At 43.8% G+C, this 19,799-nt stretch overlaps 1 protein-coding gene and 1 long non-coding RNA gene across 8 annotated transcripts in view; one reads left to right on the forward strand and one right to left on the reverse strand.

The window, feature by feature from the left end:
- Positions 1-19,799, reverse strand: part of LOC118092258 (uncharacterized) — a 71,305-nt gene that overhangs the window by 35,011 nt on the left and 16,495 nt on the right. The window contains exon 3 of one of the 7 annotated variants that reach the window (XR_009558383.2): positions 8,194-8,358. The exons of the other annotated variants lie outside the window; for them this stretch is intronic. This is a non-coding gene — a long non-coding RNA (uncharacterized LOC118092258). The remainder of the gene's footprint in view (positions 1-8,193; positions 8,359-19,799) is intronic. 7 annotated transcript variants of the gene reach the window in all.
- On the forward strand, positions 3,635-18,726 carry SPMIP4 (sperm microtubule inner protein 4). The gene is made up of 8 exons (XM_088654213.1): positions 3,635-3,768; positions 5,461-5,616; positions 9,150-9,179; positions 10,910-11,019; positions 14,104-14,165; positions 14,919-15,084; positions 16,290-16,381; positions 17,944-18,726. The coding sequence occupies exons 1-8, from the start codon at positions 3,635-3,637 to the stop codon at positions 18,724-18,726; spliced, it is 1,533 nt and encodes a 510-aa protein (XP_088510339.1).

Consider the following 19,799-nt stretch of genomic DNA (forward strand, 5'->3'; position numbering starts at 1 on the left):
GTGGATGAAGAAATCCGTAAAAATAAATAAATGGGGGGTGGGCGGGAATGACTGCGCAATGCAAATTTCTCTTTGGTTTTATAGCATAGGAGCCAAGGAAATAACCATTGGCTAGTAAGTGAAGCTGCAAGCAAATTCTAGGCAGGTAACACACACAAGGATGGCGATCTGCAGATTATTTATTATCCCTGCATATATATTATTCATGAACTGGGGAGAAAGGCAGGGGAAGGACTGGAATAAATCAAACCTACAGGAATGGATTTCAGGAAGCTGCAGGAGCTCCCAACCTTCTTTGTCTCTCACACAAGTTGTGTGTTGATGCCTAAGTCCTTTATTTTTCAAAAGAACAAGAACACAATACGCTTTTCAGACTTGGGCCAAGAAGTTAGAGATGAATCAATGAAGGGCTGGCGGTTGTAAAGTGAGTCCAGACACCTGCAGGATTGCGTTCATGTACAAATCAGGGCCAAACTAAACAACATACCGAACTGGGTCACTGCTAATAACCTCAGAGTTTGGGGCTTTTTAAGTGTGGGAGCCCTGATTTTCATCAGGGCAAGGTACATGGGGAGGGGAGCTTCAACTCTTTCCTCTCCCACCATGGTTTTGATGGAAATTGACATAATTGTCCCCCATTGTCTTCCATAAGTACCAAGAGGAAAGCATCTCTATCACTGGCCACCTCAGGTAGCAAATGCTGGCAGGTAGTGGTCAGGGGTTGGACTTGTAGGCCAGAAAGTAGGAGGACCAACATTAGGGGGAGCCAGAGCCAAATGAGAGTCAAAGCCGTCCCCTGACTGGCTGAGGGCAGACTAAGGTTGGTGGGGCAGTGCCCTTTTTGCCAGAATGGACTAACCTCCACCGCTAGGGTATGGGGAATGGTGGCCAGATGTTGGAGGAGAGAGCCATATGTGGTGTGTCATGTGGCCTCCCCTCCACCCCCTAAGCCTGCTGCCTTCAGCTGTAGTGGAGAACATTGCCCTGTTCCCAGTGACTATGAACATTGGAATGTGTTTCATTCTGCCGAAACATAGAGAATACAAAACTAAGCACTGGTTTAATGAGAATGCAGCTGTCACTCTCAGATATCTCCCCCTTGTTTCAAGAAATAGCATAAAAGGTCCCTCAATTAGGTGGGGATTTTCTTTTCCTTCGTTTAGTTCAACTTCCTTTAAGTACATTAGAGGTATTTTGGTTTCGGTATCAAGCACTATATTTCACTTTCCCACATCCATTTTAAAATCAAAATATAATGTGCCAAATTCAACAAGCCAATTTTTCATCACAAACTGTGAAAGCAAACAATCAGGACAATCTCCTCTATTTCAAAAGGACTCAATGACCAAGTCATTGTGATGTCAGATACCACTGACAGGACAGGACAGGAAACTAGAACAGTATACTGCACTGCCCTTAAACAAGAAAGGTAGGTTTGAGGCTCAAACTTCCATCTTTATGTCCGCTTCCATCTGTTTCCTCTCTTCTAGCCATTCTTATCTGTCTAACTTTCAAAACTGCACGGGGTTGGGGGAAAGGCCTGGAGACTAATGGAAGCATCAAAGATGGATCTCCATCCTGCGGGTATAGGGTGGTATACAAATTTAATAAATGATAATAATAACTTTGAAAGTGGACATGTGTTGCACGATTCATGGTGGTGTGGTGGATGGCGTTGAGCAAGTTAGAACATAAGACAAGCCTGCTGGATCTGGCCAAAGGCCCATCTAGTCCAGCTTCCTTTTCTTACAGTGGTCAGGCAGATGGCAATGGGGAGCTTGCAAACAGGACCCAAGCACAATAACACTCTCTCCCCTCTTGTGGTTTTCTGCAACTGGTATTCGGAAAGTTTACCGCCTTTGACCGTGGAGGCACGGCAGGTTATTAGTTAATAGCCCAGAATGGGTGGCTGATGAGGGATAATGGCTAGGTTGATAGCTGGCGTCAGGCTGCAGGGAATCCGTTCCCCCTCCCTCACGGCAGGCTGCCAGTAATGGGGGAAAACAAGAAGCTCTTACCAAGGTGTTTTATTCAATATTCACAGAGATAGACATAGGATGCAGTCTCTAAGATAATGACATTGCTCCGAGTAAAGTCCCACCCCCTCCGTTTCTCCTATTATACATCATCCCTGCCATCAGCTAATCTGTGCTTTTTGCCTCTGAGCTTTCTGTTCTCCTACTCTCAATGCTTGCCAGGTCCTGCGAGAGGGGAGGATCAGGAATGCTTTCCAAAGACACTGCATTTGTCAGCTGCCCCTCCCTTGCTTCTTCTTCCTGCTCCTCTCCCAATATTCCCCAGCTTCTCCCCTCTGCAGCCTCTGAACTATGACCTTCTGCAAACCACTGTTGTAAATCTATATGGTCTCCCTCTTCTCTGGGAAGTGCAGGAGGGGGGCGGCCCCCACCATTCCTCCTCAGTGTAGCCCCTGACAGCTGGGATGCTTTCTATGCCTTTGAATGATGTACCCATTGGAGCACAGAGGAGGTGACCTACAACCACCCCTCCAGCTGAGAGGCGGAGGATGATGTGAACAGTTTGTGTAAACATAGACTATTTGCCATTTGGAAGAAAGGAACACAGAAGGAGTACTGATTTCTGGCTGAGGGCATCTTGGAAGTGCAAGGTAACTCTGTTTGGGAATCTGCTATGGGGCAGCGCATCTCCTGCCTTGGAAGAGGGCCTCTTTGCTTCTCCTTGTGCCAAACCTGTGGCCCTCCAGATTTTGTTGAACTTTGGCTTTCATCAGACCCAGTCAGCATGGTCAATGGGCAGAGATGATGGGAGCAACATTTGGAAGGTCACAGGCTTGCCATCCCTGCCTGCCTTATGCTCTGCTTGTATATTTCTTCCACTGGGGGGCATGGTACAATTGTATTTCTGCCATGAACTACATCTTAAGGCCAATCAAAGTAAGAGCTAGAGCAGGCATAGGCAACCTCGGCTCTCCAGATGTTTGGAACTACAACTCCCATGATCCCTAGCTAACAGGGCCAGTGGTCAGGGATCATGGGGGTTGTAGTTCCAAAACATCTGGAGAGCCAAGGTTGCCTATGCCTGAGCTAGAGTTTATTGAATGGCTGCTAAGAAGAAACTGACCCAGATTCTTCCCACGTACCATTTGGTACAATACCCAGAAGCAGAAAGAGAATTTCCCCTCATACAAATAACTTTAATCCAGCATTCCCCCAACATGGTGTCTCCAGATGTTACTGAACTCCAACTCCCATCAACCCCATCCAGCTTGGCCAGGGATGGCAGTTCTAAACATCTGGACTGCATCAGATTGGAAAAGGTTGCTCTAGTCCCTTCCAATTTTTTTAGGGACTTTATTTTAATATGATACTGTGTCACTTTGAAAAAACAAAATTGGCTTCTTCTTTTCCAAAATCCCAAGTTTTCAATGTTTCTAGTTCATCGTGAAATTCTTTGTCATGTCTAATTTTCTCCAGACTCTCTCATTTTGACATTGCAATCTGAAAAGTGATCTCTTTCAGTAATGAAGTTGGCGCTGTTGCAAAGTCAATTCTAGTTACCTATTGAAACAGAATTTTATCTGTTCAAACTAAGCAAAATGCTAGTTGCTTTGATCACGGACTTTTCTGTGTATAAATTTACTCTGTAGCTATTAAAGATGGAAATGCATACGGGTATGACCTATTACAATAATGAACAAGATGGAACAGCCTTGGTAACAAAAACCTTGGAATCTACAAATCACCTGACTCCGCTGCATATCCCCCCGGGCCCACCTATATCACCAGAAAGGTAAGAAGTAGCTATTCACTCTATTATTTTTTCAATATCTCTATGTAGCTGACTTAGGTCTTATACAGTGATACCTCTGGTTACTAACTTAATTCGTTCCGGAGGTCCATTCTTAACCCGAAACCATTCTTAACCTGAAGTACCACTTTAGCAAATGGGGCCTCCCACACAATTTCTGTTCTCATCCTGGGGTAAAGTTCTTAACCCGAGGTACTACTTCCGGGTTAGCGGAGTCTGTAACCTGAAGTGTTTGTAACCCGAGGTACCACTGTAGTATGAATATACTCATCAGCAGCCATTAACACCCATCTACAGGTTTACCACTCCCATCAGCCCATCTCCCATTCCCACCCACACCCACCACCCTCTGTATATATATAGGGTCTGACACTTCTGTTTCTAGTGTATCTGAAGAAGTGTGCATGCACACGAAAGCTCATACCAAAATATAAACTTAGTTGGTCTTTAAGGTGCTACTGAAGGAATTTTTTTATTTAACCCCAGAGTTGTTCGTGACTGGACTTAACTGTCAGGGGTCCTTTACCTTGTTTAAACACACACACACACACACACACACACACACACAGGACTGGGCTACACATTTTGCAAGTAGCAACCCATGAAATAGCAGAAATTGCATGCATGTCAGTTGATAGTTAACATGGACTGAGCAGGGACCAAACTAGTCGTGATATGTCTGCATTTGTGCTAGTTCCTCTCAATGCAAATAGCAGCCTCAGATGAGTGATTCCCCCCAGGAATTTGGCAGGGGGGATACCATGCCTAGTCCAGCATCTCAGTGCCAATAGCATTCAATGAACCTTGTTGTATGGAACATTAAAAGTAACCTTTAAAAGCACAGTCACAGCATAGATGTTTCAGTGGAGGACAAACTGGCTAGCTAGCCATAAGTTTTGAAACTTATGTTAGCTAGCCATAAGTTTTGAAAGGCCTCCTTTCCGTACTCCGTCTCCTGCTTTTTGCAATCCCCCTTTGAGCCACACTTGCTTGCTTGCTCTCCCCACCCTCCATTTACCTTATCAAAAGATTGGGGGGGTGCCTATACTGCGTACTGTTGAGTACTGCCAGGGGGGAAAGCCTTACTTACCTCTGAGTATACAGTACATCAGGCATAGGCAAACTCTGCCCTCCAGATGTTTTGGGGATACAACTCCCATCATCCCTAGCTCCAGATGTTTTGGGGATACAACTCCCATCATCCCTAGCTAACAGGACCAGTGGTCAGGGATGATGGGAACTGTAGTCTCAAAACATCTGGAGGGCCGAGTTTGCGTATGCCTGGTATACATGGCTAGACTTGCACTGTTAGTCACTATGAGCTAGGTGTCCATGTGTCCTGCTTTATGAGGGACAGTTCTCTGTTTGAAGGGCTGTCTGTTTCAAGTCTGATATACACAGAAACGACTCTGAGAAGAAGACGAGAGAGCCTTCAAGTTGACTATCAACAGTCAGAGCCTGGTCAGCAGTCATGCCCGCTATGGCAAGATGCATTATATTTCTATTTAAACTTCAGCAAATTGCTTCCAAATGTGAACCAATGCATCTTAATCAGCATGTGCAAATCTGTGTCCTCTTTTGAGGTAAGTGGCCAGCCTAGCTATGAAGCAAGCTTCACTCAGGTAGAGTATCGTTGTTGCAGCTGCTCTTTGGGAACATTTGGTCTGATTTCAGATATGAAGAGCTAAGGGAAATATTCCAGCTGCGCAAGCCCATCTTGAAAGGAGAACAAGAATCTGAACCGCTATTGCCAGAAGCCCACAGAATCTACGAGCCACCTTACAAGTTTGATCAGCAACACCAGTACTATGGCAGAGATGCCCCACTAAGGTAGGCTATCACCTTTCTCTCTATCTGTGGATGGTTGGATATTTGTGTTTACATCCAGAAGCCAATTCAGAAATGCTGGTGTCTCTTGGAAAGCCAAAAGCCAAAAACCGATGAGGACTAAACCTGGAAGAATATTTATTTTATAAAAACACCCCCTCCATCCTATGGTCAAAAGAGACTGCCCAATGTGAACAGAGAGCTTTCATGATCTATGATACACTAAGCTCACGTTTAAAATACCTGCAGTGTTCAATAATGAGGCATTGGTGTCACTACATTAACAAGTATGTTATTATTTTGGCAATAGTGCCATAGCAAAGAGCACTCCTTGTGGTTTTGCATTTATGTTGGTTGAATGGGTTTTTAGTCAGCATCACTAAGATACACAGGTATCTTCATCACAAGATTCAGGTCACATATATCCTAATATTAAAACCACAAATTGTATTGTGACCCCTTTAAAGACAACTGTATTATAAAATGGGCTTCTGTGGACTTGACTCCAACACATGTCAGTTCATAAAGACTTGTGTTAAAGATGAACAGCTTGGGCTTCCATTCTTATTGGTTTGCAGGAAGGTTAGGCAACTTTGGCTATTTAATAAGCTTTCATTCTTATTTGTTTCTGGGGAGGTTAGATGACAGAATTCCACTTGAAAATAATGGCAGTCTAAAAGCACCCTTTGTTACATTTGCAGCAACAGGCTAACACGGTTGTCTCTCGAGATGTTGTTCCCAGCTCATACTGTCTTTAAATAGCACATGGAGCTTGAGTGCTGCCGTGGTTGTGTCTTTAGATTTTGATGCAGGGTCTCAGTCCTTGCAGAGAGCTTGTGGTTAAGTTAACAACTGATGAAAAGGTTACAGGTAGGTAGCCGTGTTGGTCTGACGTAGTCGAAACAAAATAAAAAAAATCCTTCCAGCAGCACCTTAAAGACCAACTAAGTTTTTATTTTGGTGTGAGCTTTCGAAAGTTTTTATTTTGGTGTGAGCTTTCGAATCTTTTGTGAAGAAAAGATTCTCTCATTGCCCCTATGAAAACTTAGCCGGCTGACAGAAATTTAAGCATTGTGGGATTAGAACTGCAGAACTATAGTTTTGCCACCTGGTGGCACCAAAACACAAAAAGTGATGGCTACACGTTTTTAGAACTGGAATAAACATAAATATTTGCTTGAACGCCTTTATCATTTAGAAAGAAACACATTTGCATAATGAAAAAATTAGGATACATTCCAAAAGCAACTATTGCAGCCCACGTGAGATCCTTTTAAATATATATATATCTATTTGCATTTATACTTATCCAAAGATATACAAAGGTTCATTCCCAGTACTGTACAAATTATCTTTTATAATACACCAGAATAAAATAAATACTTTAAAAATCTAATCTAAAAAGGAACAGAAGGAAAAAGGAAAAGAAAGGAGGGGAGATTAAAAGACTTCTGGTTTTCTGTCCTTCAGCTAAATAGAGTATTCACTCATTAACACCCACCTATTCTATTTTTTATAACCACATATTTTTTTCAGTCTTCAAATCCATATATTACAATGAGTCCACTTGAGATCCTGAGCTGTGCCCCTCCCCTACTAGGTGTTGATGTAGGGAAGTAGTGGTTCCTTATTTTAAAACATGCCGTACTTCCTTCCCATGTAGTGTTTGCAATGTTTGTGGTTATGTCTGGACACACGTCATGTCAGGAAACCAGCCTCCAGAAAGCTGGAAAGAACAGACTAGATAGATTAAACCTGCTCTACAAATTCAGCAAAGTGGTATGTTTAGAACTGCTCCCCTTCATAAAATTGCTCTTCTTGCAAGTTAAAAACCTAGCACATCTGGAAGAAAGGATTGTCTAGCTGGGCCCATTCCATGTTGCCCTAGCTTTCCGCTTGCAAAGATTCCATACGCAGGTAGACTCTGTATGTGTGGGTATTTGTTGTCTTCATTATTTGTTTTTTTGCCCATTATACACGGATCTTGGAGACGCGTTCTAAATCCCGTTTGATCAAGACAGCAGTCTCTCCTCGGTGGAGAGAGTTCTGTGGTTGTTGAGTAACTCTAACACCCTGGGGCTCATAAAGTCACTCCTTTTGCACTAGCGGCAAGAAAGATTAGGAAGAAGGAATTGGACAAAATAACAGTAAATTTTAAGGAAGATTTGGAGTTCTAAATTGAAATATGCTGTATGTGGTTATGGAGGCTCCCCATTCTCAGTCTTGCTTGCAACAGATGGTTCTGTTTGTTCAAATAGAGGTTTTGCTTTATATTTTATATTACCTGTGTTATATGGTTTTGTCATGTCCTTTGGCTAGCACAATAAATTTACTGAACTACTTCCAGTGAGTTGTTTATGTACGAGGAGTATTCATAGATGTGATCTACCACCTGCAGTTTGAAATGGCAGTCTCTTTTACCACCTCAGAAGTCGACCACCTCATTTTACTGCACACATGCAAGCCTTGCTCCCTATAATTTTTGGTTGCTGCTCCTGCTGTTATTAATTTCATTTTAAAAGCGCCCTTCAGCCCATAGGATTCCTGAGCAGTGGACAAAAATAATTAAATAGAAGTTACCTGCTAGAGGTGCAGCAACAAAACTGCTAGCACATTTGCAAAGCTAAGCAGGGTCTGGTCTGGTTTCAAATTGGATGGGAAACTGCATGCTGATATTCCTGCCTTGCAGAGGGTTGGACTAGATGACCCTTAGGATCCCATCCAGCTCTACAATTCTATATGATTCTAAATACAATACAAAATACGCTGTTTAATAGCAGAATAATTATCAAAAGCAATAAACCACTGACGTAAATATTTTGCAACTATGAATAATTCAGCACAGTGCAGGCAAAATACTAATTGATGGATTCCAAATAATATTTGTCTCCCAAAGTAGATCCATCCAAGGAGGTTCTACTCATTTTCACTCATAACAATGCAAAGTGCTGCTGTTACAATCTATGTCCAAAACATGAAGGACATTTATTATTATTATTATTATTATTATTATTTTTAATTATTGTTATTATTATTATTATTATTATTATTATTATTATTATTATCAATTGAATTTATATACTGCCCTATACCCAGAGGTGTCAGGGTGGTTCACAGAATAAAATCGAAATATAAAACCACAAAATACATAATCAAAATAAAAACAACAACTCAATAACCCCCTCCAAAAAAAATATTAAAAGGGCATAGGATGTCAATCAAATCAACCAAATGCCTGATTAAACAGGAACATATTTGCCTGGCACCTAAAAATGTATAATGAAGGCGCCAGGCGAACTTCCCTGGGGAGAGCATTCCACAGATGGGGAGCCACTGCAGAGAAGGCCCGTTCTCGTGTTGCCACCTTCCGGACCTCTCCAGACTGATGGGTGAAATTTTCAAAGCTTTGAGTATATCCTAAAGTCATTTGGTCAGATTCAGCTGCAGCAATCAGAATAGTCCAATTACAATTTCCTTTTGGAAGTATAGGGTATCCTATACACTGACGTAATTGGCTGACCTCTCTCTTATTACAGACTTCCTGACTTGCCAGAAAATTCACCGGAGTAAGTATAGTTAACTTACATCTGTGTTAAAATCTGCGTGTTTTATATTCAGATAACAGAAAAAGTATGACTAACATTTTTTTATCCATTTTCCAGCCAAACTGGCTTCTAAAGCAGCTTACAGTTCAAAATGTACAATATATTAGGACTATATGGAGGAGTTTGTGGCTTCTAGTTCCTGGCAATTGATGCCCCAGTCCAGATTCCCAGCTCTTCCCCCCTGAGGCGACAGAAAGAGCTGAAGATGACCACAGAGGCTTGCTGGTGACAAAGACCCTTTGGTTTATTGTCAAATTAGTTTCTGTATAATTTATTGGCTAGGAAATGATGGCCCAAGCTTACCACTGGACCTTGTTCCCGAATTCTGCATTACCCTTCCTGAAGTGCAAAAAAAAAGTTAAGAAAGAAAGAAAACAGGTGTGTGCATTTAGCACTCCGGATTCAGAGAAGGGCAGGTGTGGGGTCATCTTCCTAGGGAAAGAAGACGTGCTGAGTAATAATAATAATTTATTGCTTGCACCCCAGCCACTCTGGGCGGATTCCAACAGAACACCACACCAAACATTGAAAGCTTCCCAAAACAGGGCTGCCTTCAGATATCTATGAAAAGTCATATAATTGTTTCTTTCCTTGACATCTGATGGGAGGGCATTCCACCGGGGGGGGGGGGTGACAACCAAGAAGGCCCGCAGCCCAGGGGCGTACCCAGGATAAAAATTGGGGGGGCAAGGGGCGGGAGGGGAGGGGCCACAGTGGGAATGTGGGCAGGGCTACGTTGCCTGCGCCTCCCCGGTCTTCCGAGGAGGCGGCCCCAGGCTCCTGCTCCCGGCGCGAAGCTCCAGAGACACGAGGGGAACGCGAGCCTGTGGCTGCCTCCTCCGCTTACGTTCCCTACTCCTTCTTAGCGCTCCTCCGCTTACGCTCCCCGCGCGCCTCTGGAGCTTCGCGCCAGGAGCGGGAGCCTGGGGCTGCCGCGCCTGCGCCCCTCAGCCTTTTGCTGCTAGGGGGGCAATTGCCCCCTCCTGCCCCCCCTGCCTACGCCCATGCCGCAGCCTGGTTCTCTGTAACCTCAATTCTTGCAATGAGGGAACCACCAGAAGGAGCTGGACCTCAATGTCCGGGCTGAACAATGGGGATGGAGATGCTCCTTCGGATGTCCAGGGCCAGAACACTTTAGGGCTTTAAAGGTTAACACCAACACTTTGAATTAAACTCAGAAACGTACTGGGAGCCAGCGTAGATCATTTGGGACAGGTGTTATATGGTCCCAGTGGCCACTCCCAGTCACCAGTCTAGCAGCCGCATTCTGGATTAATTGTAGTTTCCGAGTCACCTTTGAAGGTAGCCCCACGTAGAGAGCATTGCAGTAGTCCAAGCAGGAGACAACCAGAGCATGTACCACTCTGGTGAGACAGTAGGGATGCCCTTCCCCCCCGTGCCTTTGGCTCATTCTTAGGACATCTTCTTTCTTTCTTTTTTAAATACTGTTAGTAAAATCTGGGTGAAATGTGTTGCTGTAGCCTGTAGTTTAACAGCTGAATCCCTCGGCCGAACTCAGGGCATTCCTGTTGGCAGGTATGGAACAGCTTGTACAGAAGTCAAGGTAAAGGTATGGAGCAAAATTAAAGGATTGTATTTCTTCATCTAAAATCCATTCCAAGCAACTGAAGCCCATCATGACCATGCAATGTTCTTTGTCCCTGTCAAAAACTTTCTGCTGTATTTGATAGATATGAGAAGTATCTAAGGAACAAGTCGCCCGACAATCAGGAGACTCGTCTTGTGGCCGGCCGTCACCGGCCACTTCATCCTTACGTCCACAATAACATCAACATCACAGGTAAAAGCATTGTTCATTTGTGCCTGTGTGCGGTTTTGGTTTAAGCCTTCTATTTTCTCATGTCTTTTTTTGTCAGCTAGAGAAACTTAATTTTAAAAACTGCTCTTAGGATAGCTGTAAAGAAGTGTGCAACCAGAGACCCTCCAGATCATGCTGAACAAGAATTCCCACCTGCCCTAGCAATCTTAGCCAATGGCAAAGGGATGATGGGAGCTGTAGTTTAGCATCTGGAACAGTAAATGTTCCCCACGCCTATTGAAGATCATATTCTCAACTGTATAAGACAGGCATCCCCAAACTGCGACCCTCCAGATGTTTTGGCCTACAACTCCCATGATCCCTAGCTAACAGGACCAGTGGTCAGGGAAGATGGGGATTGTAGTCCAAAACATCTGGAGGGCCAAAGTTTGGGGGTGCCTGGTATAAGATAACAGACTTCTCTATTTAGAAGCTTTAAGGCATTATATTGTGGGAAGGTGGGGAAGAGCATTATTTCTAGATAATTGGAGGGTAGAAGTCAAACCAATGGCTTCAAATTACAAGAAGATTCTGACTAAACTTCAGGAAGAACTTTCTGACAGCAAGAGCTGTTCAGCAGTGGAACAGACTCCCACAAGAGGTGGTGGACTCTCCTTCCTTGGAAGTTTTAAAGCAGAGGTTGGATGGCCACCAGTCATGTATGATCTAGTTAAGATTCCTACAGCACAGGGGGTCGGACTAGATGTCCCTTGGGGTCTCTTCCAACTCTACCATTCTGTGATTCTATTATTTGTTATGCTACCTTTCCCAAAAGGCAGGTAAGTGGAGGAAATACTGACCATCTCTGTATGCAGGGCTTGCCCATCTCCCCCTCACCTGCACACTTCTGCCCAAATGCTAAACATCCTCTGACTCCGAGATCCATGTAAGGCACAAAACTATTTTGGAATCAACAGAAATCTGCTGGTGAAAAAAAAAACATCAGACTCAAATCTACTGAGTCACGGGAGGCTAAGCCACAGACTCAATCTTGATGGCTGAAACTTGACTTTTGAATTCAAGCTCTGTACAGGTGCACATAATATAATGGGTTTATTGGCAGGCTTCCATAGAGTTCCTGGTGGGGCTTTTAACTGAGGCCTGCAGCAGGGTTTCTCCTGTTCCAAGGAAAGGGGGAGATAGATCCTGGAGATTAGGTTGTAATGTAGTGACATTATCAAGGCTCCTTCAAGTCCTGCTTTTGTTACTTTATACATCTGTCCATGCAATACAAACGTGTGCCACTGAAAGCAAGGGCTTTACAGCTGTGGCCCCGATATCTTCTGAAACTGAGGGATTGTTCTTCTCAGCCTGATCTTTCGGACAAGCCATCCCTTCTTTATCTAGCTATTGGGGTTTGCCCCTTACGGTGCTTTCAACTGGCTAATACACACACATTTGGTTTTTTTATTTATTAAATTTCTATAATGCATCATCATCCCAAGATCTCAGGGTGGTTAACAAGATAAAATATAAAGCAAAAGCACAAATAAATAGTTAAAACAATAACCCCTCCTTCTGCAAACACATTTAAAAGGTTGTAGAATATTAATCAGCCAAGCCCTGGTTGAAGAGGAATGTTTTCACCTGGTGCCTAAAGATGTTTAATGAAGGTAGGGGGGTGCAGGTGGCTCTGTGGTCTAAGCCACTGAGCCTCTTGGGCTTGCCAATCAGAAGGTCGGCAGTTTGAATCCCTGCAATGGGGTGAGCTCCTGTTGCTCTGTCCCAGTTCCTGCCAACCTAGCAGTTCAAAAGCACGCCAGTGCAACTAGATAAATAGGTACCGCTGGGGTAGGAAGGTAAAAGGCATTTCCGTGCACTCTGATTTCCATCACGGTGTTCTGTTACGCCAGAAGCGGTTTAGTCATGCTGGCCACATGACCCCGAAAGCTGTCTGTGGACAAACGCCAGTTCCCTCAGCCTGAAGCAAGATGAGTGCTGCACCCCATAGTCACTTTTGATTGGACTTAACCATCCAGGGGTCCTTTACCTTTACCTTTTACCTTATAATGAAGGTGCTGGATGAACCTCCCTGGGGAGGTGCATGTATATGCATGTTTGTTTTTATTTTATTATTCCAGTTTTAATTTTTCTCCTTTTCCCCCCAAATTGCTTTGAATGTGTTGAAAAAGTAGCATAACAGCTTTGAAACAAATGAATGAATGAATGACCATACTGCGCATTGAGACTTCTATAAACGTGTTGGCAGTAACACAAAATGGATTACAGGCATGTAAGAGGGAAACCTCCTGAGACTACTGCAGTCACAGAACATTTGTCCAGTTTAAATGCATACAGTGTTAAGAAGCTTTAATCATTGGGAAGTAATGGCATTAAGCAACAGGTCAAGTTGAGTTAAGGAGCTGTTATCTCCAACCCCCCATCATCACAATGCGGAATAGGAATGCTGAAGCACATTGTGGGATCTTTGCCTAGTTAACAGAGGAGGTTTGTAAGACATTATTGTACAATAGTGTACAATAATAGCATTCCTCCTTCTGAACTTTCTCCCTTCTGCCTGTACTTCATTCTAGACTGGCCCTAAGCAGTACAAAGATGGATAGATGTGCGGTTCTATTTTTGTTTTGCAAGGGACCATCAGAGGACAAGTTCTATTCCAAGCAAAGCTTATCAGGTTAAGAATTATGGCCTTCCTCTTCTTCAGCTGTGTTCCTTCTTTGCAATCAGACGCTGGCAGCAAAACACACACCGCTACCACCGACCCAGAAAGAAACCTGGGAACTTTAGTTGACCCTTCACAGAGCACCCTTAACAAACTACGTACCGTGCCCAAGATTGTGCTTTTAATGTATGGTGTGTGCTCATTTTTGCCCCTCTTCCACAAACACTGTTAAAAGTGCTCTGCAAAAGATGGTACTCTTCTCCCTTCTGCCCAACTGGGACACAGACCAAAACCTACTGGTAGATCTCTGATTTGCGGTGGATCAGAAAGCGTTTCTTGAATATAGCAAAGTAGCTGCCCTCTTCCAAGTCAGATTCTTCCTCTTACCTGAGCTGCTTGAATTTCATATTATGCAACCAAGTATTTCCTCCTGAATTTTAAAGGTGGCCCCGAAAGAGACGAAAGAGCCGGCGAACCTTTAGACAGACGGCTTGGATACTTTCCTGTAGGTAATCGCTACTATGCTTGGGGATTTTAATATTAGAGGGAGGGCTACAGCTCGGCAATCAAAAAGAACCAGGTTCAATTCCTGGTTATCTCCATCTTTAAAAATAAAACCTTAAAACCTCAAGTAAGAAAGAGGTCTTGGAGACAGCTCTGGTAGAGTAGACTAGCCTTTCCCAACCAGCTTCATGGACTATAATATTATTGTTGTTATTTATTAACTGCCTTCCACATATATGTCTCGAGGTTATGCACAAAATAAAAACTACCTTTTTTAAAAAAAGTTTTAAACAGAACAATGACAGGAAATGTCATTTTTTTTAAAATCATACAAAGTAGACATGCCCATGGCAGAGGCAATGCCTTCTTTGAATGGAGGAGGTGGGGGAGGTGGCAGAATGTGTGTAGAAAATATCCCACAATACTAAGGTAGCATTCATATTAATAGCCCATCCCCTTTTGCCTCTGGTCCTGACCTCCACTAGCACATGGCCTCTGGAAGGTTGCTCAAAAGGGAATGTGGCCCTCAGGCTGAATACAGCTCCCCACCCCTGCCCTAGACTCTTATCTGGAAAGTGCATCCAAACTTTTACCACCCTCATTCATTTGCTCCCAATTGGACAGATTTCTAAAACCGTATTTTAAACCTTGACAGCTTCAGTTCTGAAAGCTGTGTCCTTCCTACCCTCTCAGCAAACACTCGCACGGTTCAAGCAGGAGCATTTATCATGCCTGTCCTACTTTTTATTCTCAGAATGGCGGTGAAAATGGTGAGGCAGGTGACCCAAATGCTTCCCCAGAGGGGGGCCGCAAGATGACTTCCAAACCCCCGGAGCTTGACATTTCGTACAGAGCTGCCAACATGCTGGAAAATGTCAAAAAGGCCCTCTGGTTGTCGACTTACAAGCGTGACTACACAGGTACACACCTTTTAAACATGCAAGATTAAGGCTGGAACACAAAATACCGGCAGATAAAAATCATCTTGAGACTTGCTCTGCATTTTCCAAAATACAGTGGTACAGTGGTGCCTCGCTAGACTAAATTAATTCGTTCCACGGGTCTTTTCTTATAGCGAAAAATTCGTCTAGCGAATCCCATAGGAACGCATTGAAATTTTTTTGAATTTTTTTTTGCCCATAGGAACGCATTAATTGAATTTCAATGCATTCCTATGGGAAACCGTGATTCGCTAGACGAATTTTTCGTAAAACGCATTCGTCTAGCGAGGTAACCTCCGCTCGAAAAATCCTGTTGTTAAGCGGAAATTTCCTTAAGCAGGGCATTCGTTAAGCGAGGCACCACTGTACCTCGGTTTATGAACACAATTGGTTCCGGAAGACTGTTCATAAACTGAAGCGTTCATAAACTGAAGCGAACTTTCCCATTGAAAGTAATGGAAAGTGAATTAATCTGTTCCAGATGGGTCCGTGGCGTTCGTAAACCGAAAATTCGTAAACCGAGGTGTTCATAAACCAAGGTTCCACTGTATTATGATGAGGGTTGGGGGGGGCAGTCTTGCTGATACCTGGGGTCCCAGTTCTTGGGACCTGTACCTGTAAGGCTAGAATGTATAAGAGGGAACTTGCAGAATGGGTCGAACTTATCATGGTACTGGCTTTAGTGGAGCCTTCATGAGCATCTCAAAGAACGAGCTAAGTGATGCTACTCTCCAGGAAAGGGGGCCATAGGAATCTTCCCCACTCCCCTCACCTGACTAAAGGCCACATGATCCTAGGTAGAAGAGCAATGCCCAGAATTGGTATAAGTGTGAGACGGGAGCTGGATGTTAAAGCTGCAGACACAGGGACATGACTTTGTGTCTCCCCTGGAAGCTTAAAGGGGAAGCAACAACTACGGAGGGTACTGATGCTGCGAGCCGCTCCATCCTATGCTTGGGATCTATATATGTGTAAATAAAACCAGTTAGCCTGGAGACATCACCATCTCCATTGGCTTTCATTCCAAGGAAACCAAATCCTGGGTTAAGCACAGGTACCCCTGGAGTCTCCAACAGCTTGGAAACTGGGGTAACACATAACAATATCATTGCTATTTTTCAAAGAAAAGTACCACATATTACATATTAACTTCCTAAACTGATGTCAACATTGTTTTGCTTAAGGTAAAGGTTCTATGAAACCCTTGCTGCTGGATGACCATGATTCCAAGATGATTGGCAGAGCAACTGGAGAACTGGGCAAGGACGTTGAACTTGTAAGTATGGCAACTAGGACCTTTCAAGCTGGCCGTTCCCTTCTGTTTCTGATGTTCAGGCTGCGAGTGCCATTGACGATGTAGCCAGAAGGGCAGCACCCACCCACAGCACCCAAGAGGGAGATATCATCAAGCTGGGAGGCGGGCACAGAGTTTGCAGAAATGCAAAAACAAACCAACATGTCTCTAAGGGAAGGGGGGAAACCACAAAAACAGTCCAATGAGGACTGAGCATGCTCAGTTTCATAGAACAGCCAGCTGGCTGTCCTAGAAAACCAGGTGGGAAGGAGAATGGAATGGAGAGGCTGGAAGTCTGAACAATAACACTCCACACTGCAACCTTATTGTTGCAAGGCACACTTTTTCTATGCATTACCTTTGTTTGTGATGAGACACGTTTTAATGATCTGTAGTGATGAAATGTCTTCATTAAAGCTTTTTTTTAATGGAGTGTAACAAATAAACTATTATTATTACTACTAATAATGGAAATAAACGGTAAAAAAGGTAATACCCTGAACATAGCTGTCACCTTGCAATGCCTACAGCAGCTTTTAATCCTGCATTGACACTGAAGTTGCGAGCACCAGGTTAAGACTTTCCTCTTTGATAGGACTGGGGGACATATCACTATATATGGTATCGGCTTCATAATTTTTGACCTGGCAATATATCACTAACCATGATGCGTGTTTTTGTGTGCTATGCAAAAAATCACAATGTGGGAAAAACTGTGAACCCAAACAATGCCTTTATACATAGCTCCATCCTTATTTCAGACATCACGATATATCAGTATATCGCAATGTGTAGCTGGTGATATATCACGATGTTGAAAACCAAATATCGCCCGGCCCTATTCTTTGACCACCCATTTCTAAAGGGTTACATCTGTCCTCCAGTCTGTTTGTTCATTTCATAGATGTTGTCTTTTGGTTTCTTGTATTCTCTTGTTGCTGATATTACCATACACTGCACTGGAATTTGCTTGCACGAAGGACAATTTATTTGAATATTAAATCATCAAGCAAATGATATACAGTGGTGCCTCGACTTACGAATTTAATCTGTTCTGAAGGCACCTTCGTAGGTCGAAAAATTCGTAAGTCGAAAAGCGCCATTTGAAACGCGATTTCCCATAGGAATGCATTGGAAATGGAAAATTCGTAAGTTGAAACAACCCCATCTAAAAATTCGTAAGTCGAAAAAACCCTATCTAAAACCACCGTGGTTTCCGTTTGGATGTCGAGAAATTCGTAAGCGTGCGGCCATTTGCCCCATTCGCAAGTCGAAAAATTCGGTTGTCGAGTCGTTCGTAAGTCGAGGTACCACTGTATCTAGTTTGGTCCTAAAACAGAAATGGGGAATTTCTGGCATGGCAAATACTGCTGGACTACAACTCCCATCATCCCTGATCATGCTGACTGCAGCTGATGGGAGTTGGGAATCTAACTGCATCTGGAGGGCCAAAAGTTCCCCATCACTGCTCTGAGAGTTGTATTTAGAGAACATCACTGTAAACAGAAAGGGTGGCTATCAATCCCAAACTATCTGTTTTTCAGAGAGAATCATTTCCGCCAGCTGAGATTCAAGTAAGACCATTAGAAGGACATATTGCTTGCGCACTTCCAGGAAGACCAATTCGCCCCTATGACCTCCAGCAGCAGGATCCTGGCTTCGTTTGTGAGCACCCGCCTCTATGGACAGGCGATTCACTCATACGCAAATGTTTAGATGTGGTGCAGAGCGGCGGTAGGCAAATGCCTCCGGAAACAGACAGTGGAGGAAAGGCTGAGGACTTCCAACAAAATCAGATCGATCGTCCGGTAGGTAACCCGAGAGAAAGCATGAAACATACGAAACTTCCGTGGAGCAGGTTTCGGAAAATTACAGATACTTGGAAGACGGAGAAGTTATATCAAAGGCAGCTTGCTGTTCCCCCCGAACCAGAGATTGTTCTGAAGCCCGCTGAATCCATTCGCTACGAAGATCTGCCCCCCTCCCGCATAGGCAATTACATTGTGTGGCACCATCCCATCAGCCTGTCTAAACCAGGCCAAATAGAGGCGAGCTTTGGAACATGTGACGACATACCGGCTGTTCAAGGTGTTCCTACTGTGTTCACAGGGATCGAAAGCAAATCCGGTTTCCCGGAATGGATTCCTAACTGCGGGATAGCTCGGCCTCAAACAAAACTAAACGATATGCAATATTGTTTTAGGAAGGGCGAAGCCATCAAGCGCCTGAGTGATCTAACTAGAGGAGGAATGAGGGACCTGAGGGATCACGACAGGAAAGGCAGAAGGCACAAATTCTACGGCGTGAATGCCTATCACTATAACTGACACACGTCCTCATCCTTTCGAAAAAAGGGAGGGGCGAAAATGATCTCAGCCGATTTCTTCAGCTGCTGCTTCTGAATTGGTTTGCTGTGCTTTATAAAACACTCTCCTAGTTTTTCAGTTTTTTGCGTGAAGTACTGATTCAGTGTCGTCCAAAGTTAGGTCAAGGCAGCTCTGAAGGGAGTTGGTAGGAATCAAATGAGAACTAGACAGAAAGCCTCTTTGCACATAGGGCCACACCTGCTAGCCATGCTTCTAATATTATGAAGTACAGTGGTACCTTGGTTCTCAAATTTAATCCATTCAGGAAGTCCGTTCCAAAACCAAAGTGTTCCAAAACCAAGGCGCGCTTTCCCATAGAAAGTAATGCAAAATGGATTAATCCGTTGCAGACTTCTAAGCAGCAATTTAACATGAATTTTACTATCTAACAAGACCATTGATCCATAAAATGAAAGCAATAATCAATGTACAGTACTGTACTATAAAATAAATATGACAGTATTGTAAAGGTAAAGGGACCCCTGACCCCTGACATTAGGTGCAGTCGTGACCGACTCTGGGGTTGCGGTGCTCATCTCGCGTTATTGGCCAAGGGAGCCGGCGTACAGCATGACTAAGCTGCTTCTGGCGAACCAGAGCATCACACGGAAACACCGTTACCTTCCTGCTGTAGCGGTCCCTATTTATCTACTTGCACTTTAACGTGCTTTCGAACTGCTAGGTGGGCAGGAGCTGGGACCGAGCAATGGGAGCTCACCCCGTCAGGGGGATTCGAACCACCGACCTTCTGATTGGCAAACCCTAGGCTCTGTGGTTTAACCCACAACGCCACCCGTGTCCCTATGACAGTATTGTACAGTGGTACCTCGGTTTATGAACACAATTGGTTCCGGAAGTCTGTTCATAAACTGAAGCGTTCATAAACTGAAGCGAACTTTCCCATTGAAAGTAATGGAAAGTGAATTAATCTGTTCCAGATGGTCCACGGAGTACTTAGACTGAAGTGTTCATAAACTGAAGTGAACTTTCCCATTGAAAGTGATGGAAAGTGGATTAATCTGTTCCAGATGGGT

The sequence above is a fragment of the Zootoca vivipara genome, chromosome 11 (assembly GCF_965207765.1).
Source record: "Zootoca vivipara chromosome 11, rZooViv2.hap1.1, whole genome shotgun sequence".
In the NCBI taxonomy this organism is placed as follows: Eukaryota; Metazoa; Chordata; class Lepidosauria; order Squamata; family Lacertidae; genus Zootoca; species Zootoca vivipara.